The 24,625-nt window shown below is 40.0% G+C and overlaps 1 protein-coding gene across 1 annotated transcript in view; it reads right to left on the bottom strand.

Moving 5' to 3' along the window:
- Positions 1 to 15,771: 15,771 nt before the first annotated feature.
- Positions 15,772 to 24,625, bottom strand: part of doc2b (double C2-like domains, beta) — a 327,887-nt gene continuing 319,033 nt past the window's right edge. The window contains exon 12 of the mRNA XM_034179040.1: positions 15,772 to 16,478. Within this exon, the coding sequence (XP_034034931.1) occupies positions 16,345 to 16,478 (134 nt within the window). The 3' untranslated portion in view covers positions 15,772 to 16,344. The remainder of the gene's footprint in view (positions 16,479 to 24,625) is intronic.

The following is a 24,625-nucleotide window of genomic DNA, read 5'->3' as shown; positions in this document are numbered from 1 at the left end:
ACACCACCAGTTATTTAAGCCCTCACAGTCTCACAGCTCACCACCAGATCGTTGACTTTGTCACTTTCCAGCCTCTGTCTCACGTCTTGTTTTGTCCATCTTATCAGTATTTTGACCTTGCCTGTTTTTGACCTTGAGTTTTGTCTTGCCTTTGATTGCCCATACGCTGTGTATTTTGACCTGTGCCTGTTTTTGACTACGCCTCTGTTTCTTGTCTGCCTGCTACCACTGCCACGCTTCTGGACCACACGTGTACCAACTACCTGCCTGTTGAGCCAATTAAGTCCCTTTTTGAACTCTATCAGTCGTGTGAGTTTGCAGTTGTGTCCTACAGTTTGTGCCACGCCTGATAAATAAATGTCAATTCAACTGCAATTCAACTTCCTGCATTATGCCTCTTTTTCTAGATGATTCTTGCTTGCATCACCAATGCAGATCTGTTTCTTCATAAAAAAAAAGTCTCCATGACTTTCACTTTCATATGTTCAATGCTGCAGAACTGTTGACCTTGCACTCCAAACTAAAGTGAATGGCAAGTGAATGATTGATGTTATGGTATACCTTTAATATGCCCATGAATAATGAACAGTATAAACCAACTCCTTTGCATTCAGTTTACTCAACTGCAAGGTACTGGCCAGGACTTGGATATGCATAAAATTTGGACTTTTTTCATCTGATAATTTCAATTATGTGTGTTTTGGTCCTTTCGCCAAAGTGGATGGTCACTCGTTTGAGTCTGGTCTGCCTGAGGTTTCTTCCTACCAAAAAAAAAAAAAAAAGGCTGAAGGAGTTTTCCTGTGTTTCCTTGGGGCTTGGTAATGTTAGGCATCACCCTTGTGAAGCACTTTAGGGTGTATTTTGCTGTGATTTGAATTGATCTGAATTTTTTAAAACATCTACCACTATAAGCAGCAGGTTCGTTGTCATGTCTCACAGCAGCCTATACTCAAGGTTCTTGAAATATCTCTATCTGGTGGATATTTATCATTAGTGCAGGTACAATAGAATTTAATTAACAGGCTTTCTTTTCTTTCCCAAAAATGGCACAAATTCAGTTTCACACATGATGTCTTGGCAGATAAATGTGACTTCTAAGGTTCAATTAAAGTTGAAAAAAATAGAGCATTTTGAGTGCCTGTGATGCTTTGAAATGGCCAGCTACCATACAGGCCTGATTGGTGGATTGCTGCAGAGATGGTTGTCGTTCTGGAAGGTTCTCCTTTCTCCACAGAGGTATGCTGGAGCTCTGACAGAGTGACCATCAAGTTCTTGGTCACCTTCCTGACTAAGGCCCTTCTTCCGCGATTGCTCAGTTTAGATGTGCGGCCAGCTCTAGGAAGAGTTCTGGTGGATCCAAACTTCTTCCATTTATGCATGATGGAGGCCACTGTGCTCATTGGGACCGTCAAAGCAGCAGAAATGTTGCTGTATCCTTCCGTGTCTTGGAGGTCCTGTCTCAGAGGTCTACTGACAATTCCTTGGTTTGTGCTCTGACATACACTGTCAACTGTGGGACCTTATATGTAGACAGGTGTGCATCTTTCCAAATCATGTCCAATCAACTGAATTTACCCCAGGTGGACTCCATTTAAGCTGAAAAACATCTCAAGGATGATCAGGGGAAAAAGGATGCACCTGAGACTCATGAAAAAGGCTGTGAATACTTATGTACACGTGATTTCTTATTATCATTTTTTAAAAATAAATTCACAAAAATCTAAAAAAAACTTTTTTCACATTGTCATTATGGGGTATTGTGTGTAGAATTTTGAGGACAATTAATTTCATCCATTTTAGTACAAGACTGTAACATAATAAAATGTGGAAAAAGTGAAGCACTGTGAATATTTTCTTGTTGCATCATAAATAAATGAATAAATAAAATCCATTAAATTGCCTGTCAGGATCACAGATCAATTATTGTTTGCCATGACTTTGTGGCATTTTAATCAGATCATTGGATTTGATCAAATAAATTTGTGAACATGAACTCTTTTTTTTTTCAAAGTTAGGAAAGAACTCTGAAGTGTATCCTGCAGCCTAAATGCTTTTCAGACATTTAAAGTGGGGGATGGACGGGTGAGACGTAATCTCTAATCTCTTCCCCATGACTCGGATCAAATTCTGAGATCCACCACGGACTTGGTCCACATATCCCTGTTGCGTCCCAGTTCATGTGGAAACACTGTTTGATGATGAACAGACGTCACCATCAGCAGAACAAAATACCAAAGTCTGTTTCTAAACCAGGAGTCTTGTACATTACAGATATGTTGTCTGCTTCATATAAGAACAACAGTTTAAAAAAAATCCTCTGCTATTAAGGTCCTGTTGAAATCACTATAATCTCACACTCAGTCTACCACTTCAACTGTGACACAACAGTGCTAACTACTAAGCCTGCATGGCGCCCATCAAATCTTTCAGTTTTAATAGTTAAGATTATTGCTCATGCCTTGTTGGTTTGTTAGTGGGATTGGCGGCAGGTCACATGCAGTCAACAGTTTATTTTTTACAGTACATTTAGATCAGTTAAAAAAACTTCAAACTGAACAAATAGTTAATGAACTTTCCCTTAGCAAAAAGAAGTTTATTCAAGTGTACTATGAGTATAGTTATTTTTTTTTTTTACTAAAATTGAAGAAGTATACTTGAAGGTGACTTTTTATAAACTATATTTTTTATAATTAAGAATAGTATAGTGAAGTATACTTGGCTTATACTGAAAAGTATAAACAAAAGTCTAAGTCTAAGTACATTAATACTAAGACTTACACTTATACTTTAATACTAAAACTTATACTTTAGTATACTGTACTTTTTACCTCTTTCTTATTATTATGCACTTGGAGCAAGATATACTAAGTCAAGCCATTGACTCAAGTAACTGAAAAGAAGTCATAAAAGTACAGATTTTTTTTTCTATGTAGTTATTTATTTATGGTTCCAAAGGTTCACACTTTTCTTTTACCTTTTTTGACAAGGAAGGACTTTAATTCTCAGTTGAAGACGCTATGTTTACATTTTTACAGATAAGGTCTTGATCTTGGAGAGACCATTATGTTTACATTTTACATGCACTTTTTCCTTTAATTTTCTCCACAAAGGAAGGACTTGATTTCATAGGTCTTTGTTTTTGAAATGTTTGAAAATATATCAAACTTGTTTTCAATTCTGTCTTGTGATTTTTTAAATGCATCACACTCTTGTGTACATACAGTATGAATAAACTTTAAGAATACTTTAAGGAGTATATTTTCAGTATATAAATAGTAAGCTACAAGTAATATGCCAAGCAAAATTAAAGTATAAAAAGTAAAATAGTGAAATAACCAATGTGTATAACAGTATACTTAAGTATACGATAATAAACTAAAAATAGGGACTCAAAGTATACAACTAGTACAATGGCAGTATATCAATAAATGCACTTGTGGTATACTTTAAGCATAGGAGAGGGATATATCAAGTACATTGATAAGTGTACGTGTGGTATACTTTAAGTATACAAGAGGGATATACCAAGTACATTGATAGTATATAGATGACTGTACTTGTTATAAACTTGAAATGTTCCAATTTAGTCTGAAAAAGTATTAAATTTGTGTACTTTCTAGTATACTAACAGTACACAGTCTGTAGTATACTTGCTATACTTATACTGAAGCATACTTAATAAAATTAACTTTAAGTATACTACTTTTTGCTAAGGGACATGAACTCAAGTTGGTATCACAGCTATCACACAAGCTAGCTGTACATACACACAAGTATTAGAATACAAACTGCTCTAAAACAGATTCAAGTTTTTTTTATTTCTAAGAATTTTGGCAGCATTTTATTCATCAATTGATAAATTCTAATGTGTTTGTTGGGTTACATAGCCACAATGAGTCATTAAAACAGCTAGCTTAGCCAGTGTTAAGATAGCTCAAAGATAAATTGAGCTAATCTGTCAGCAAAGATTTTATTGTGACTGAATGGTACATCAATGTATGTTTGGAATACCTTATACTCAAGTACAGGAGGATTTTCGAATACAGATTATAAAACTGACTGTGTGACACAGATAGCCTGTATGCTAATTCCATGTTATTTGAGATGATGTAATTTGTGTTTTGGTGAAATACAAATAAAATGTAATTAAAAGACAGAAATTGACTTTATTATGCATGACAAAATAGAATAAAGGAGAACTGCTAAAAAAAAATTAAATACATAAATAAACAGACTATTACACAACATCAAGCAAAAATTTAGCTAAAGGAGCCAAATTTATTTAACTTTTTTTCTGAGAAGATTAATAGAAAAAAGTATTAATTTGTCAGAACGAATGAGTTTTTCTTTACATAAACCAGTTAAAAAAACTAAATGTAATCAGATATAAACTATTTGTATTATTTGCAGTTTTAATTACAAGGCTGTGAAAAGATTTTTAGAAGTTCAAAGTTTCTTCTTCAAAGATTTCAGACTTGTTGAACATCGGTTAGATTACTTAAGCAAATCCATAAACAGCCATTTGCAAAGTTAATAGATTTTCATTTGTGTGGTGCATCAGAATCAGAGCAGTGCAAATTATGCTTTCATGGAACATTAGCCCAATCGAAAATGTGTAGATGGCTGATTGATTACTTTGACTTTATAAAGAAAGTGAGCATGTTTGTTTTATAGCACTAAAATACAATTTGATATGTTGATAGCTGTGCAGTAAAGTAAAAAATCATATTAACAAGTTTTAAAAAGGAACCAAACCAACAAACAAGAAATTTTAATTCACATCACGCTTCAAGATAATCAATACAGCAGCCGAACAGGCAATGCAACAGTGTTCAAAGGTACAAAATGCTGTCCAGAAGAAAGACCAACTCATAGCAGAGAGCATCCACAGTTTAGTTATTTTTATACAGAAAACAGTATCAAACATTAGGCAAAGTTATTTCATGACAAAACCAAGACCATACGCATGCAGGTTTTTTCTGAATATTTAGCTTGCATACAAAGGCAGACAGATTAAGATGAAAATCACATCATTTGTTGTGTTACTGAAATAGAGAGGCGGGGGGCACTGTTGTGTTGATGGGGATATTGAAATGCCAGTGATCGCCAGTTTGTGTTGTACAAATGGATGAGGTTAATGAGGCTGCCCACACTTTCAAAAACTATGAACATTTCATTAACCAACAGCGAAGCTCTGACACCTTAAATCCAAATAAATAGTTTCAAAACTAACACATCAAGTGGAAACTCATTGCTTAGAAGGTAAACAAATGGTTATTAGTTCTGCTTGTCATTATTCACCAGTAGTTAACATTTCAGCTGTAATTAGTGAGTTATAGTTGAGGCAATAAAGACAGCCCTGACATGCTGTGAGAAAAAGAAGCTCAGACAGTCACTTCAGTGGCAACAGAGTAGAGCCAGAAATGTCTCCAGTGATTTGCAGAAAAATGATTCTTTAAGAAATTAAATACATACTATTATATAAAACAACCAAAGTATTGTGTGCTGGTTATTCCAAGCCAGTGAAAAAAAAAATTCCAAGAAGACAGGAATGATGGACAAAGGATCTATGTCCCGCTGAGGTAATGCAGAACAGCAGGCGGCCAAGTACAGAGCTCAGGGGTATGCCATATTTTACTGCAGCATTAATGTAGTATTACCACAGACAACAGGCATGCCTGGGAACCATCCCCACCATCAGAAAATACAGTTATCTTTTGCATCAAGGTGATACATGGGTGTGTCCTTGACCTTTTACATTTTCTGGGGCCCTCAACACTGAGGCAACTAACTGTTTGTTGGATAATCGTTACTGAAGCAGGCCACATGGCCAAAATGTCATCACTGATAATCCCTGTTAATACAAGTAGTACATCACATCCAAGTCTCTCTGAATAACCATTTGTTTGACACAAAGTGAAGCAGTACCCAAAGAGCCTATGAGGAGACCTACCAAAGGAATCTAGTCAAGCCCTTACATTGCTGGTTAGCCTCGTAGTGTTACAGTAACACAAGAAGGACCAGGACCCTGAAGACTTGAACCTTCAGTCTCCTGCAAAGGCATCAGTATCTTCAAGTACCTCTATCCAGGGAGCTCATAATTCCATAAGTTTTTCCCAGGTGTGTCTCCAGCTCAAAGGCCGAGGCCTCAGACACATGAATGTGACCATGGAGACAAGTTCTAAACTTTCACCACAAACAGATACACTTCTGGCGGCTGAGTGCAGGAAGTGAACGAAATACCTGGACCTTGGACTTGATCCAGCGCAAACAACGCACAATTTTCATGTAAGCATGTTTCAGCCGTATGGTACTCCTCCATCACCTTCTTAATGATGTAGTTAGTTAGTTTGTTAGTTTTAATGATGTTCTGTCACTCTGAGGATACATTTTCATCATGATGCAGAATCCTCAGTGGTACAAGTTATAAGAGCAATTTAACTTTGTTGCTAATCTGGATGTGGCTCCAACAGTCAAGCACAACATTTAACACTGTTTTGTTGTTGTTGTTGTTGTTTTTGCCAAAACCTCAAAAACAAATGAACATATTTTGTCACGTCATGCGAATGACCATCCAAAATGTTATTTGTTCCAATTTCAGAAAAAGTTGCCATTCTGGCAAATTGCTGCTGCACTTTGTGACATATTACAACTTTTTCTCAGATAATTACAATAACTATTCTCATGATATTAATACTTAAATCTTCATCTTTCTTGTGCATATTACAACATTTTTGTTGTAATGTTCAACTATTTTCGTGCAGTGTTACTTTAACCCTGAACTCTGATTCCCCTTCCAAAAGTTGCGCTAATACTCCATCGTACTCACAGCCACATGAGGTACAAGCCCAAACCAGAAAAAGTTGGAATAGTATGGAAAATGAAACAAATAAACAAAAAACAACAATCCCAAAATGTAGTGATCCTTACTTTGTCTTCTGTTTCATTGCAACAAGTACGAACCTAAAAACTCAAGACATTTCAAGTCCTGCGACACATTCCAAAAAAGTTGGGATGCTAAAGCATTTATCACTTTGTAATGTTGTCATTACTTGTCACAGCACTTAAAAAAACATTTGGCATTGCGGATACCAAGCAATCAAACGTTTCAGGTCTTATTTTGTCCCATTACTCCTGCAAACACATCTTAAGGAGTGCTGCAGTATGGGGTTGTCAATGGACATTTTGTTTCAAAATTTTCCACTTTCTCAATTGGGGATAGTCCAGACCAGTATCTGTACCCTCTTTTTTTTCCACAGCTATGCCTTTGTAATGTGTACAGAATATAGTTTTGCATTTTCTTGTTGAAAAATGAATGGACCTTCTTGGAAAAGATGTCTTGAAGGCAGCATATGTTGCTCTAAAATCTGTGTTTTTTCTGAATTAATGCTGTCACCACAGAGGTATACATTTTCTTTGCCGAGGGCACTGACACAAACCATACCATGACAAATCCTGTCTTTTGGACTTGTTACTAATAGTCTGGATGTTTTTTTTTTTTTTTGTCTTTGGTCCAGAGCACATCTATTTCTTCCAAAAAAGATCTGGAATTCTGATTTGTCTGACCACAATACACATTTCTATTGCCCATCTTTGTTGCTCAAAAACTCAGTCTTTAGCATATACAGTTATATCAGCTATTGATGAATGATGCAGTGCTGTCTGAGGGACCAGGGATCCTAGTGTTCGAAAGTGCGAGACTGGGCTGATAGGAAAATAATTTAAAAAACAGAAAAAAAAATTGAAAATGGGCACGTTTTGTGGTGCCCATTTTCCATGGTGCATGGAAAAAGCATGAAACTGGGCTGGAATTGGCCCCATTCCAACTTTTTTGAAATGTATTGCAGATCTGGCATGCTGGAATGGATACATATTACCAAATGAAATGAAGTTCACCACAACAAAACATGAAATATTTTGGGTTCATACTGTTTGCAATGAAATAGAAGTCAAAATAAATGTAAGAATCACTTTAAAAAAAATTGGGATTTTCCATATTATCCCAAATTTTCTGATTTGGGGTTGCCAGAAAGCTGGGACTTATTAGCTGTCAGCACACAGTAGTTTGGGTTACAGGTCATACTGTAAAAAATGTCATGTAACCACATGACACAGCTTCAAGTGTTAGACCTCAAAATAAATTATGCAAAAACAAACAAAAAAATACATAAATGAAAAAGGTAAAGTTAAACACTGCAACAGAACAGAAGGATTTGATGTAAAATGAAGCATCTGATAATATTTGATGAGCAAAATAAAAGAAGAAAAAGAAGAAGAAGAAGAAAGAAACCCTCTTTCGGACGGAGTTCAACCTTTTCGATTTCCCAAATGATCAATGCACTTGTTCACAGAGTGCGCACTGTGGAACCGAACAGGTTAAACATCATCTACATTATGTTTCACACACGTTTATCAGAGCTGATCACAATGAAAATAAATAAACTTATGCAACAACAAAATAACAATGCACATACACAGGTAACATTGTAAAAATCTTTGCCTGTCTCGGCCCTGCAAAGCTCGCACTGCACGACTGAAGAATTGCTGCGATTTTAGCAAGAGCTTGTGCGCCGCTCAGCAGCAAACTGCAACTTCAGCAACAACAGGCTGTTGTAAACAAGACATGCTTTTTTGTTTTGAAGCAATAGTTGATGTAAACGTTCTGTTTTAAAATTCTGCCCTTTTGACGTACAGCAGGTACGTTTTCATCCACATTTTCATCCAGGTGAAAATGCTGTCAGTGGGTTTTTGTGGAAATTTTTTTCGTGTAAACAATAAGATGCATATACCCTGATACTGACTCGTGTCGTACACGTGATCTTCAACACGCCACTCAGACTGTGCAACTTCTCTTCATTGGGGTTTTCTCAGAGTTTCATTATCGTAGCGGCGCCTTTGGGGTCACAAACCAGGAGATGGAAAGTAAGCAATCACACGTCTGAGATATCGGTCCTCAAAGTTCAGAAAACACAAAGAACAACAAAGGAAATTTACAGGAAGTGACAAATTCGAGATGCTGTCAAAGCAACAACACATTATGCTATCATTTGAAAGATTCTAGTCTTGGAAATAATTCAAACCATTATTTCAGAAACATTGATTTTGTGTTATCTTACAATTTACCTCTCAGCAGCTTGATTGAATTTAGTCAGAATTTGGTAATAGAGCTGCATAAAGATGTTATTTAAAACAAATTTCCATCAAATTCTCAAACGATTCAGAAGATCACCCCAAAATGAGATAAATCTGATAAAATTTAAAATTGTGATTTGGAATAATTTTTTGTCATTATTATTGTTGTTGCTGTTGTTGTTAAACATCGTGAGCGGCAGGGCATTACAAAAAATTCCAATCAATTTCTCAAAAGCTAAATTGTTTGAAACTGTCAATCAGACATATTCCAGGAACCAGATTTAAGTGGATCCACACTCAAAATTAAATTAAAGATATATAACTTGATCCAGATTAATGTGGATACCTTTAAATATGTGACTGGAACCAGATTTCAAATGAATCCCTTGTGATATTTAAATGGATCCAGGTTGAAGTGAATTAAGAAATTGAAATTGGTTTAATGTGGATCCCTTTAGATATGTAATTGAAACTACAACCCCAATTCCAATGAAGTTGGGACGTTGTGTAAAATGTAAATAAAAACAGAATACAATGATTTTCAAATCCTCTTCAACCTATATTCAATTGGATACACCACAAAGACAAGATATTTAATGTTCAAACTGATAAACTTTATTGTTTTTGTGCAAATATTTGCTCATTTTGAAATGGATGCCTGCAACACGTTTCAAAAAAGCTGGGACAGTGGTATGTTTACCACTGTGTTACATCACCTTTCCTTCTAACACTCAATAAGTGTTTGGGAACTGAGGGCACTAATTGTTGAAGCTTTGTAGGTGGAATTCTTTCCCATTCTTTCGTGATGTACGACTTCAGTTGTTCAACAGTCCGGGGTCTCCGCTGTCATATTTTGCGCTTCATGATGTGCCACACATTTTCAATGGGCGACAGGTCTAGACTGCAGGCAGGCCAGTCTAGTACCCGCACTCTTTTACCACAAAGCCACGCTGTTGTATCATGTGCAGAATGTGGCTTGGCATTGTCTTACTGAAATAAGCAGGAACGTCCCTGAAAAAGACGTTGCATGGATGGCAACGTGTGTTGCTCCAAAAACCTGGATGTACCTTTCAGCATTGATGGTGCCGTCACAGATGTGTAAGTTGCCCACGCCATGGGCACTAACACACACCCATACCATCACAGATGCTGGCTTTTGAACTTTGCACTGGTAACAATATGGATGTTTTTTTTTCTTCTTTTGTCCAGAGGACACGATGTCCATGATTTCCAATAACAATTTGAAATGTGGACTCATCAGACCACAGCACACTTTTCCACTTTGCATCTGTCCATCACAAATGAGCTCTGGCCCAGAGAAGGTGACGGCGTTTCTGGATGTTGTTGATGTATGACTTTTGCTTTTCATGGTAGAGTTTTAACTTGCACTTGTAGATGTAGCGACAAACTGTGTTAACTGACAATGGTTTTCTAAAGTGTTCCTGAGCCCACACGGTAAGCTTCTTTGCACAATGATGTCAGTTTTTAATGCAGTGCCGCCCGAGGGATCAAAGGTCACGGGCATTCAATGCTGGTTTTCGGCCTTGCCGCTTACATGTAGAAAATTCTCCAGATTCTATGAATTTTCTGATTATATTATGGACTGTAGATGATGGAATCCCTAAATTCCTTGCAATTGAATGTTGAGAAACATTGTTCTTAAACTGTTGGACTATGTTTTCATGCAGTTGTTCACAAAGTGGTGATCCTCATCCCATCTTTGCTTGTGAACGGCTGAGACTTTTTGGGATGCTCCTTTTATATCCAATCATGAGTGTCCTCAGTTCCCAAACACTTATTGAGTGTTGTTAGAAGAAAAGGTGATGTAACACAGTAGTAAACATACCACTGTCCCAACTTTTTTGAAACATGTTGCAGGCATCCATTTCAAAATGAGCAAATATTTGCACAAAAACAAAGTTTATCAGTTTGAACATTAAATATCTTGTCTTTGTGGTGTATTCAATTGAATATAGGTTGAAGCGGATTTGAAAATCATTGTATTCTGTTATTTACATTTTACACAACGTCCCAACTTCAGTGGAATTGGGGTTGAAAATTTGTGGATTAGAAAGTGGATCCATGTTCAAATGGATCTCTTGTAACTTTTTAATTGAACCCAATTCAAGTGGATTCCCTGCGAGATTAAAGTGGATCCAGATCTGTTTTACTGATGTACACATTGATAAAGGGAGTGCTAATTTTGACAAATTAGAGCTCCAAATATGCAACAGTCCTAATTGAAATACCAGGATAGTTCAGGATTTTCTGGAGGTATAAACGGTATGTGTCCTTTTTTTGACAATCAAAAATATGACCCAGATTTTAAATTATTTCCTGGTAATTCAATGAAAAGAAGCCGACTACTGCATTTGAGGCGTTGCCGATTTCTGTCGTGCTCTTTTTGCATACGTTCAACCATCCGACCATCACTTGTCTGCACCGGTTGGACTCAACGTTATGGTGAAAGAAGTTTTACCACCCATCTTTAAATCTCAGCCCATCTTCAAAGGGATTTGTTGTTGTTTTTTTTTTTTAAATGTTTCAAAACTCATCCAAGAGGCTTCTTGGATGAGTTGGGAACCCAAGTCATAACCCTTATGAGCAAGTCTTCCTGACCACTGTCACTAGTGTGCTTGCACATGGGGTGGGCCAGGTCTCGACCAGGACTGGGCAATAATGTACCATAAATTGTCAAGACCGTATAAGTTTTCATGGCAACTGGTCACCTCAACAGGAGGTTTTACTGATGAGCTTCTCCCCTCAACTTAAAGTCCTGATCATCTGTGAGTTCTGAGTTCTTTGGTAGTAAAGAAAGTCCACGCCGTCTTGGCCCTTTATTCCTACCCCAGTATAGACCTTACGTTTGCAGGGCGCTTTGAGGCAATGTATGTTGTGATTTGGTGCTGAATAAATAAATTTAAATTTAATTGAACTCAGACTGAAGATGCCTCTTGGACGATTAAAGACCAGACTTCTTTGATCCTTTGCCTAAATGACTGAAAATTTCCATCCGGTCATTCTTTCATGCTTCATCCATCCATCCATCCATTTTCTTCCGCTCTATCCGGAGTCAGGTCGCGGGGGCAGCAGCTCAAGCAAAGCCGCCCAGACCTCTCGATCCACACACACCTCCTCCAGCTCCTCCGGGGGAACCCCAAGGCGTTCCCAAGCCAGCCGAGAGATGTAGTCCCTCTAGCGTGTCCTGGGTCTTCCCCGGGGCCTCCTCCCAGTGGGACGTGCCCGGAACACCTCTCCAGCGAGGCGTCCAGGGGGCATCCGGAAAAGATGCCCGAGCCACCTCAACTGACTCCTTTCGATGTGGAGGAGCAGCGGCTTGACTCCGAGCTCCTCCCGAGTGACCAAGCTCCTCACCCTATCTCTAAGGGAGCGCCCAGCCACCCTGCGGAGGAAACTCATCTCGGCCGCTTGTACTCGCAATCTCGTTCTTTCGGTCATGAGCCAAATCTCATGACCATAGGTGAGGATCGGAACGTAGATCAATCGGTAAATCGAGAGCTTTGCCCCCCTACTCAGCTCTCTCTTCACCACGACGGTCCGATACAACAACCGCATCACTGTAGATGCTGCACCGATCCGTCTATCGATCTCACACTCCATCCGTCCCTCACTCGTGAACAAGACCCCGAGATACTTAAACTCCTCCACTTGAGGCAAGGACACTCCACCGACCTGAAGAGGGCAAAGCACCTTTTTCCGGTCGAGAACCATGGCCTCGGATTTGGAGGTGCTGATTTTCATCCCGGACGCTTCACACTCGGCTGCAAACCACCCCAGTGCACGCTGAAGGTCCTGATTTGATGAAGCCAACAGAACCACATCGTCCGCAAACAGCAGAGACGAGATTCTGTGGTTCCCAAACCAGACCCCCTCTACACCCTGGCTGCGCCTAGAAATTCTGTCCATAAAAATAATGAACAGAGCCGGTGACAAAGGGCAGCCCTGGCGGAGGCCAACGTGCACTGGAAACAGGTTTGACTTACTACCGGCAATGCGAACCAAGCTCCTGCTGCGGTCGTACAGGGACCGGATAGCCCTTAGCAAAGGACCCCGGACCCCGTACTCCCGGAGCACTCCCCACAGGGTGTGCCGAGGGACACGGTCGAATGCCTTCTCCAGAGCCACAAAACACATGTGGACTGGTTGGGCAAACTCCCATGAACCCTCGAGCACCCGATGGAGCGTGTAGAGCTGGTCCAGTGATGTCGTGGCATTCTTTCATGCTATCAATCTTAATTAAGAATCTGCAAAACACACAGCCAGCTCACTGAAGATCCTGAAGTCCTGTGGTGTTGTTAAAAGAATCATTTATCATTTTATGCTGGTTTAAAAATGCATATTTGTTGTTGTTGTCCATTACTGTTGCACTGTATATTATAAAGCAGGTATTTTGAGGCCTGGGCAGAATGAACAAATGAATGAATGACGCGATAGAACTATTGATTCATGGTGAGTAGTCAGAACACACCAGTAAATTAACATTTTCTTTGTGGTAAACATCATGTATGTTTACAATTCATGAAGCTGAAAATAATAAGAGATTGTTTGTAAAGTCGCGCTGTAACAGAAGGTAGAACTTGGTTACCGTATGTTATGTGAATAACCTTCAAGTGAAATAAGATTTTATATTTATTTGAGTTGATGACTTGACTGCATGAGCTTGACAATTCGAGCAAAATAGATATTTTCAATTGGGTGGGATTACAGAGCTCCGCCCGCACCTCCTAAGGCCCACCTCCTCAGAATGAATAAAATGACACAGTCATCTTTGGAAACAAAGATGGATTTAGACTTATAAATGTGTAAGACGCCTTTTGTTTTAAACATATACGGTATTTGACATATACCGATAGTAGCAGTACGTTCTAGGCAAGACATAAAATCAGAACTTCAGGAGATTTTTTTTTTTCCACTGCAACTTGTCTTTAAACTTTCAGCCTTATGATTTGTGCCGAACCCACATTTTGAAGTTCAGCAGTGGCCATGCTAAAGTTTTAGCAAATAACTTCTTTGGATTATCTCACTCATCTTCAACCGCTTACTCTAATTAACGGTTGTGGAGGGCTGGAGCCTATTCCAGCAGTCATAGGGGGTGAGGCAGGGTTCACCCTGGACAGGACGGCAGTTTGTCACAGGGCCACATATAGACAAATACATTTACACCCGCACACACACCTATGGACAATTTAAAGTTTCCAATCCACCTAACCTGCATGTCTTTGGATATGGGAGGAAGCCGGAACACCCGGAGGGAACCCAAGCAAACATGGGGAGAGCATGCAAACTCCACACAGAAAGGCCACAGGTGGGAATCAAACCCACGGCCTTCTTTGATATTTTGTACTGAGTGTGATCTTGGTGAGGTATAATGTGAATTTGTGTTGATGCGGAATTAAACTAAGTGATTTCTGACTTTTTAGACTATGCAGACAAACAGTGTACAAAATGGGGGCGGCTATTTTACTAGTGAATCTTGTCACATAATCCAGTTTTATAAGAGTCTGATGAAATTTAAACGGTCTCAAAAATAGATACTGATTACAGTAAGACAGAATGAGACCAGACAAACATGCTCCCTGAAATTAATTGTTCACTAAAAATCCAGATAAGTGATAGAACCACCTAGCAAGCTAGCTAACGTATCTGCTGCTCATCAAGCTAGCGATTTGGGCTAGTTAGCAAGTAGCTGGCTCAAAAACAAATTTGTTGTGAGAGTTTATGTATCTTGATAACTCTGTTCGAATCCATTTATTTATACATTTTCCCATTCGTTTGATGGCAAAGTGTGTCCAAACGTTTGACTGGTCGTGTATATTAGCGCCAAATCACAATAATGTTGCTCCAAGATGCTTCACAAGGATATTGTACCCACCCCCAGAGCAAGCACATAGGCAACAGTGGTGATGAAAAAAATTACAATATTATATATAAAGTAAGTCTCTTTGACTGCTCCCTTGTTTTCACCCAGGATCACCACAGTGGATCCAGGGTGCGCCTACGTGTTGATTTAGCACAAGTTTTACGCTGGGTGCCCTTCCTAACGCAACTCCACATTACATGGAGAAATGTGGCAGGGGTGGGGTTTGAACCAGGAACCTATACACACACACACACACACACATATATATATATATATATATATATATATATATATATATATATATATATATATATATATATATATATATATATATATATATATTCAATGATATTTGGTAATTTTCAAATTCAGCTTTCAACCTAGTTGAAAATTTGACAAAAAAAACCTGACCTTATATTTTTATATTTGTCATATTGTATAAATTTTGTATAATTAGTGTTACACTGGCAGTACAATAACCATAAGTATTCACTACTAAACTTACAGCCACGCCCACTTTGTAACAGTGTAACTAGCGTGATTGGGCATAAATTTTTGGTTGGTGTTTGTCTACTTTTTTTTGGGAAAAAAAATTCTCAAGCACGGTTAGTTAAAAATACGTATTTTCATGCAACTTGAGTCAGTAATAGAAATGTCACATTCTGCTATAAAACTGATCAAATGGTCTGAGACAGGAGCTTTCAAAATAAATGTTAAATGCTGTTAGAAAGACATATGACATTATTTTTCACTTCCAATTTTATTAAATGTACAAAATATGCAGCTTGAATTTTAGCCAGTTTTAGTACTGCAAGGTGAATATGCAGATTATATCTTGTTACCAATTTGCTTATTCTACTGTAACACTGTAATTTACGTGTGTCAGTTTGACGGAACGTCTGCGTTGGAGAAGATGAACGTTATTCCTCAGACTATTTCTCGACACTCTCTCGGTATGAAGCTTTGCTTCATGTGATGTGAGAATATTTTTCCTCACCAAATATGTCAGTATGGAGGCTTTATTTTTACTGAAGCGTGAAGATGACATTGAAAGGTGGAAACTACTTCAAATCCAACATGTTTCCTCTCCATCCTTTTACTTCACTCACTCATTTTACACCTTATAAAACCTTCTACACATGAAGATTTTCTTGACACAACTGCATGGTTTTAGATATTTTCTTGAACCCTGTCAAGAGAAAAGATTCCCAGTCAGAGGTCACAGGTCACTGCGGCCAGCATGACGACGGGAATCCAAAGAAGAGCTGGGAGGAAGAATACGTTGAAGGCTGGAGTCTGTTCTGGTGGAGCCGGGGGCCAGTTGTGGGTCTTCAGTCATTTATCGAACCGGGTAATTCATTGGTCAGCGTGTGCCAGCGCTCGATTTTCTTGTCCTTGTTTTTGAGGCAGTCAAACCAGTGTTTCAGCCGCTCCCCGTTTGCATTTATACCCAGAGAAACACCACCTGCAACGAAACACAAGAGTCAAAGTCGATGTGTTTGAGAGATTTGGATCGAGTCCAATGAGATGAAAGACGGGGACAAAATGAAATCTGTGCATATATTTGAACTACTGCCTCTCGCTGCCAACACAATCGAGCAACAACATGAAAAAAAATTAATTAAAATTAGAGCATTTTCTTATGAGGGAATTTGAAGTTGGACTCAAATCAAGGTTTGGTATGTTGTGTGTTTATGTATGTGAGGCCAGGGGGTGGGGGGGTTCCCACATTGCAGTTATGTCCATCAAATACATTTGCACACACATGCACATCCTGTCACCAGATGTAGCTTCCTACAGTTTTAGCTGATTGGTTTGTTAGATGCTGATGCTAACATTTTGTCGGTCCAGAAGTATTTCAGTCTGAATCAATCAACGAAAAAGTACGCAGGTCCGTTTAAGTTCCTTCTGTTTTACTATAGCATTTTTATGATATTAGGGGGAGGTGATGGTCTAGTGGTTAAGGCACTGGGCTTGAGACCAGAAGATCCTCAGTTCAAATCCCAGTTTGGCTGGAATATCAGTAAGGGCCCTTGAGCAAGGTCCTTAATCCACTAGTTGTTCCCGGAGATATTAATCATTGAAATCACCTGGTGGAGTCAGTGGCTGCAAAGAAAACCTGCACCCTCTTGGCCCTTTCCGGAACAAGTTGCCCACCCTTGATTTACCCTATTACATACAGAAGTAACACCTTCACATAAAACATACTGATCGGTTCCCAATTCTGGAACAAAAGCTGATTATCTCATTCAGCTGCACTCAGCGAATCAACACACGAGACTTGTTCCAGTTCATGTACTCATTTCCTGTCATACCTGACAGGAAAGGAGAAGAAATAATCTAACAAGTAATAATTTATAATATGAGCCACGTCAGTTCTGTTCAGGAAGAAACTACGAGGTCTGTATGAAAAGTATCGGACCTTTTTATTTTTTTCAAAAACTATATGGATTTGAATCATGTGCGCTTGCATCAGCCAAGCTTGAACCTTCGTGCGCATGCGTGAGTTTTTTCATGCCTGTTGGTTGCGTCATTTGCCTGTGGGCAGGCTTTGAGTGAGCACTGGTCCACCCCCCTCATCGGATTTTCATTGTCAGGGAAATGGCTGAGAGACTGCGGCTTTGCTCCATAAAATCTTTTTCAGAAACTGTTAGAGACAGCCAGTTGGAAACCATTCGAAAGATTCAGATGGCTTTTGGTGAAGATTCTGTCGGCGTCACACGGATTAAAGAGTGTTAAAACCTTTTTAAAGACGGCCCACAGCGGCGGAGGGCGCGCGGTGCACCGAGCGGCCATCGACAGGCTGGAACGACCAGATCATTTCCATACTGAACACTGTGTTGATCCGGGACATCGGGTGACTACCACAGAAATGGCAAGAGAGCTGGACATAGCACTTTTGTGGCACATTCCACTGTTACAGGAGATTTTGTAATGAAAGACGTGAGGAGGAATTCGCGCGTCGGCACGGAGCCGCTCATGGCGTGCAACAAAAAAAACACCTCCGTGATGGAAACCATTCGGAAGATTCAGACGGCTTTCGATGGCTTTTCAGTCGAGTGAGTATCCGAGAAATTGTGTAACAGCTGGACATGCCACAACATGTTCTGTGAGATTTCCAACACGGAGGTGTTTTTTTGTTGCGCAAAAATTCATGGAGCAAAGTGGCAGTCTCTCAGCCATTTCACTGACAATAAACATCCGACGAGGGGGGTGGACCAGTGCTCACTCAAAGCCTGCCCACAGGCGAATGACGCAACCGACAGGCGTGAAAAAACTCACGCATGCGCACGAAGGTTCAAGCTTGGCTGATGCAATCACATGTGATTCAAATCCATATAGTTTTTGAAAAAAATAAAAAGGTCCATTACTTTTTGGACAGACCTCGTAATAAGCCAAATTTACTGGAACATCCAGGAACTGATTTGGAAATCAGAATCCTCATTAATAAAAATGAGTTCATTGTGTACAGAAACTGAACCATGAAACCATCTATTCCAGACTGGGACAACCTCTTTAGGTCAGACCAAAAATTGGCTGTTTGGACCCAGTCAGCATTTGCACCTTTCAGCCTAAACAAAGAAACAAACAAAAAAAGTCTAAAACTCAAACAAAATCAAACCCCGCCCTCTCCCCCTGGAGTATTTTTACTTTATGATTTTTTAAAATGCGTTTCTGTTACCCTGAAGGTCTTCATGGGTCCCACTGATTTTGATATCTGGTCCTGATCTGAACCCGAAGCTGGACTGGGACCAAATATCAGGTGAGACTGGTTTAGAGTTTGTGCTGGTTTCTCTGGTTTCAGATCTTTGCATGTCTAATTGACCTGAAGGTTCAAGGTGCAGTTCGAATTGTTTTGTAATTCCAACACGAAGGGAAACAGTGCTGCAAAGAGGAGGAGGAGGAGGAGGAGGAGGAGGAGGAGGAGGAGAGGTGTGTGTTGAAAATCAAAAGTGTGGATGACGTCAGAAATCTTGCGTTGCCTCAGTGACATGGTTTGAATGGTGACGTCGTTCACTGCGAGGTCGGTTCAGGTTCATCAGCTGATCGTTTGGGTTTTTTTTTTTTAAATATATCTCCTGAGCTGCTCTAAAAATGCAGTTGTGAGACCTTTGTGTGGAGAAAACACAAAGCCTCAGGGGAAAGAATCAGGCCTGACTGAGTCACCATCTCACACGAATCCTTTAAGCCGGTTCACTCTGTCAAACATTAAAGAGCGTCAGTCATCAAGCTGCTCCCACAGATACGTTTTCCTCCTCATGCACTTGTGACCTCAGTCAGGTTTGTGAGCTGTTGTCTACTTCTGAACTGATTAGATTTTACAGAATGAATCTTTGAAGTGAAAGATCCAAGGACTCTTGACTCTTGTTTGGCTAAATGCTCACTGATGTAGTCAAGACGCAAAATGGTGAGTGGCTCAAGCAGGTAACTATTAGCAAGCAACATACTGGCATCATGCACATCTACTTCCATTCAACAAGGAAGGGAGCCAGTGCAGCGAAGAACGGAAGTAGTGTGTGCAGGAATGGAGCCAGTCCAACAAGGAAGGGAGTCAGTGTAGCTGCCATCAAAGGCAACTGTCATATATTTAATTAATTATTTTAATACTCTGGTAAATAGACAATAAATACATAATATTGTTTCATTTAAAGTAAATAACAATAAATAAGTAATCATTTCAAGTAAATTCATGTAAATATAGTTCACCGATTTTGGATAAAAACACTTCAAGAAGAAGGGGAACTTATGTTTTGTTCCGCATGTTCAGGGGATATACGAGGGCTGTCCATAAAGTATAGGTCCTTTTTATTTTTTTCAAAAACTATATGGATTTCATTCATATGTTTTTACGTCAGACATGCTTGAACCCTCGTGCGCATGCGTGAGTTTTTCCACGCCTGTCGGTGACGTCATTCGCCTGTGAGCACTCCTTGTGGGAGGAGTCGTCCAGCCCCTCGTCGGAATTCGTTTGTCTGAGAAGTTGCTGAGAGACTGGCGCTTTGTTTGATCAAAATTTTTTCTAAACCTGTGAGACACATCGAAGTGGACATGGTTCGAAAAATTAAGCTGGTTTTCAGTGAAAATTTTAACAGCTGATGAGAGATTTTGAGGTGATTCTGTCGCTTTAAGGACTTTTCACGGTGTGAGACGTCTCGCAGCGCTCTCAGGCAGCGTCATCAGCCTGTTTCAAGCTTAAAACCTCCACATTTCAGGCTCTGTTGATCCAGGATGTCGTGAGAGAACAGAGAAGTTTCAGAAGAAGTCGGTTTCAGCATTTTATCTGGATATTCCACTGTTAAAGGAGATTTTTTTAATGAAAGACGTGCGGGCGGATTGCAGCATCGGCTCGCAGCCGCCGCGACGCTCCGCCACAGGACTTGAGGAAAAGTTGGAACATCTCCAGCTGATAAACAATTTCTCATATACTCACTCCACTGAAAGCCATCAAAAGCCGCCTGGATTTTACAAATGGTTATCAACACGGAGGTGTTTTTCCTGTGCCGCTGCGCCGCGTCGGCTGCGTCCCGATGCGCAGACCCGTCCGCACGTCTTTCATTAAAAAAATCTCCTTTAACAGTGGAATATCCGGATAAAATGCTGAAACCGACTTCTTCTGAAACTTCTCTGTTCTCTCACGACGTCCTGGATCAATAGAGCCTGAAATGTGGAGGTTTTAAGCTTGAAACAGGCTGATGACGCTGCCTGAGAGCGCTGAGCGACGTCTCGCACCGTGAAAAGTCCTTAAAGCGACAGAATCACCTCAAAATCTCTCATCAGCTGTTAAAATTTTCACTGAAAACCAGCTTAATTTTTCGAACCATGTCCACTTCGATGTGTCTCACAGGTTTAGAAAAAATTTTGATCAAACAAAGCGCCAGTCTCTCAGCAACTTCTCAGACAAAGGAATTCCGACGAGGGGCTGGACGACTCCTCCCACAAGGAGTGCTCACAGGCGAATGACGTCACCGACAGGCATGGAAAAACTCACGCATGCGCACGAGGGTTCAAGCATGTCTGACGTAAAAACATATGAATGAAATCCATATAGTTTTTGAAAAAAATAAAAAGGACCTATACTTTACGGACAGCCCTCGTAGTTACTTGGTGCACATTAGGAGCCACATGAGAAGAAGTGTCTTGTGTTGAGAGGAAGCTGTGTGAAGTCACCTTTATTCCTTTTGAGTAAATGCGGCAAATGAGGTAATTTTTTGTTGGTTTCTGTGGTACTGCTTTATTCATCTGCTTACGTGAATTTCTATTTTATTTTATTTTAGTTCTCCATATTTTTGTGAGCTAATTTCTGTATTTATATTTCTCTGTCTTAGTTCTGACAGCATTATTTGGGCATGTGAAGGCATGTTGGCCAAAATAAATGTCTGTTAAAACCCAAGAATGATGTTGAGCCTTGATTAATCTCAAAAGGAGTAAAGGCCCCCTGACATGAGCATGTATTTGATTCACGCACTAGCACGCATGTCGTCGTGATGATCCCACCCGCTGTGTTCCAAGCTGGACGCCGTTCTTTGTTCTATTGGCTACCACGCGCTCTGCACTGGACGTGGTGTATATAAAATAATTGTTTTGTGTCTGATTAACTATTTTCTCTGCAAATTGGCTGTTGAAAATGGCTGTAATCACTTCCTGAATCACAGAGGTCCGCTCCAGCTTCAGCCGTTCACGCACGTGCCTAACAAGCTGCAGGAATCATAAATTGGCGTAGGGTAACGTTGTTTTGTGAGGGAGTGGCTTCCAGTCACATTGAGAGCCATCGCTTTGCCCTGACTTGCGTTGAAACGACTTAATTTCTGCGTCGAGCACAGGATGCAAAAAAATTAAACTTGTTTCATTTTTGGCATCCGATACGCTTCGTCCTTTGCGTCCCTCGTGCTGTGGTGGCGTTGAGCTACATTGTCTCGGCACTGGATTGCTTCCACGTGGCGTCGTCATGACGCCGCATGACGCAACTCGAAGTGGACCCGGTGTGAAAGGGGCTAAAAAAGTCATGCTCGTGTCAGGGAGCCTTAACACAGTTAAAACAAGTTAAATGTGAAGAAGTGGATTAACCTTGCTAACTTTAAAGGGACTCTATAAGTGCTTAATCTGCTGTGGTCTTGAAGCACAACTTTAAAGTTAAGTAATAAAGCCTAAAATACCTACACAGGACATACAGTGACATGGCCAACCAACAAGACTGTGACACTGAAGCTGTGAAGTTGCAGCAAGAAGGAAGTCTCGAAGAACAAGCTTCAGACACAAGTCCAAAAGAGGGAAGCACAAGTCAAGCTGCTGCAGATAAGAAGAGGGCTTGAGGAAAAGTGTAAGACTGAGAAAACTCACTGAGAAAGGTCAAGCTCATTTCAAAGTCAGTTATGACAAATGAAAAACCGCTGCTAAACAAGCTAAAACAGCACTTGATGACCTTGTTAGCGCAGAATTGCACGATCACCTCGTTCAAATCAGACATACCTCTGAAGAAGTGAAACAAGCTCATGAAGAGCTTCATAGTTATGATGGAGACACTCCCCGCTGAGTGGACACATGCAACGCCGTTTCTCAAAAGATCATACAACAAGCACGAGAAAATCTTGCAGCAGATGAGAGAGTTATAGAAAATAGATCAGTGCTTGAAGATCCTGAATTAGAGAATAAAGAAGACTTGCAAAACAAGAAGCAGAGAACGCTGAAAATCAAGGAGTATTAGAGCAAAAGAGAACTTGAACATTTAGAAACTGTAAAGTAAATGAATGCTGCCAATGCATGCCTAAAAGTGTATGAGCAAGAAAGCAACTCAGATGAAGAAGTATCAGACCTTCTGCATGAAAGGAGCAAACCAAGAAAGACCACACTTAAGTCCATAAGTCAGCCTGAACCCAAGCTTGTATCTTCTAGCCTCAATCCAAGTGCACAGCATTTGCTATGCCACAAAACACCACAAGAGGACAACCTATAAGTAATGCCATAAAGGAAGATGGAGCAACAGCACTTCTCTTGATCATGAGTACCAGAGCCCACAGTTTTCAATGCTGATCCTATCAAGTACAAGGATTGGAAAATGTCATTTCAAATGCTGACAGAAAGAACGAACATCCCAGTGAAGGAAAAGATCTACTACCTCCGCAAGTATGTTGGTGGTCCTGCAAGAAAGGCAGTCGAGAGCTACTTCCTGTTGGGAACAGACATGGCATACCACGCAGCATGGGACACTATTCATTTGCAATAGCAAAGGCCTTTGGAGATAAGCTTTCATTATGGCCGAAGATTGGAACAAAAGACTGTACTAAACTAAGAGAGTTCTCAGACTTTCTCAGAGACTGTGAAGCAGCAACGTTCCAGATAAAGAGTCTCGAAGTACTGCAGTGAGAACCAGAGAATGCTAAGCAAGCTTCCAGATTGGCTTGCAGTTAGATGGAATAGAAAGGTCACTCAGATTGAAGACGAGTGTGGTTCATTTCCAACATTCAGCAACTTTATTGACTTTGTCACAAGAGAGGCCAAGATGGCGTGCAACCCTGTGCAACCTTCATGCGCTCAAAGCGAATGACTCAGAGAAAGTGAAACCTCCAAAGACCCGAAATGTCAGAGCAAAGACATTTGCAAGCAGTGCAGATGAGAAAACAGAAACAAAGAAGTGTGTATTCTGTGAAAGACTAACTCACAACATTCAGACATGATGAAAGGTCATGGAAAAGGCGATAACCGAAAGAGTCAAGTTTGTACAATCAAATGGACTGTGTTTCGGCTGTCTCAGCTTTGGACACCTATCCAAGAAATGTGAAAAGAGAAGTATTTGTAACATATACAAGGAAAAACATCCAACGTGTTTGCATGAAGAACAAGACAAGGAATCCAGACAGAATAAGGACAATGACAAAGAGCAAAAGGATATTAAAGGGATGAAAGAGTCAAAGGAAGCCAAACCAACTAAAGAACAAAGTAAAGAAACATCAAACGAGGCAATCTCAAACCGTATGATCCAAAGTGATAACAGTGGTCTCAACCCAGAACAGGAAATACTGGTATACACCCTTTTGGATAGTCAGAGCGACACAGCATTTGTTTTGCAAGAAAAGGCAGATGGTCTGGACACAGAAAAGAAAGGTGTGCAGTTAAAGCTCTCCACTTTGTCATCCAAAGATACAGTCATTCCAAGTCAAAAGCTCTCAGGGTTACAAGTCAGAGGCTTCTACTCATCAAAGAGAATTCCTCTTCCCTTGACCTATACAAGAGAGTTCATCCCTGCCAATCTACATCATATTCCCACACTCAAGATAGCAAGAGCATGGCTTCACTTAGAACATCTCGCAGAAGAAATCGCCCCTCTGATTGAATGTGATGTTGGTCTGCTCATAGGTTATAACTGTTCACAAGTACTGGTACCCAGAGAAGTAGTGGCAGGAAAAGACAATGAGCCCTTTGCCCAAAGAACAGATCTTGGTTGGACAATAGTAGGAGGTGCTGATTCTTGTGTTGACTATGGAGATGCTGTTGGATGCAGCCACAGGATCATTGTCAAGGAAGTGATACCCAGTCCACCATCCCATCAGTTGTCAAAGGAAGTACATTACATACATTACATACAAGTCAAGGAAGTAGTCACACCATTAGATGTGA

This window comes from Thalassophryne amazonica, chromosome 9 (genome assembly GCF_902500255.1).
Source record: "Thalassophryne amazonica chromosome 9, fThaAma1.1, whole genome shotgun sequence".
NCBI lineage: Eukaryota > Metazoa > Chordata > Actinopteri > Batrachoidiformes > Batrachoididae > Thalassophryne > Thalassophryne amazonica.
This window is presented reverse-complemented; position numbering and strand designations above follow the sequence as displayed.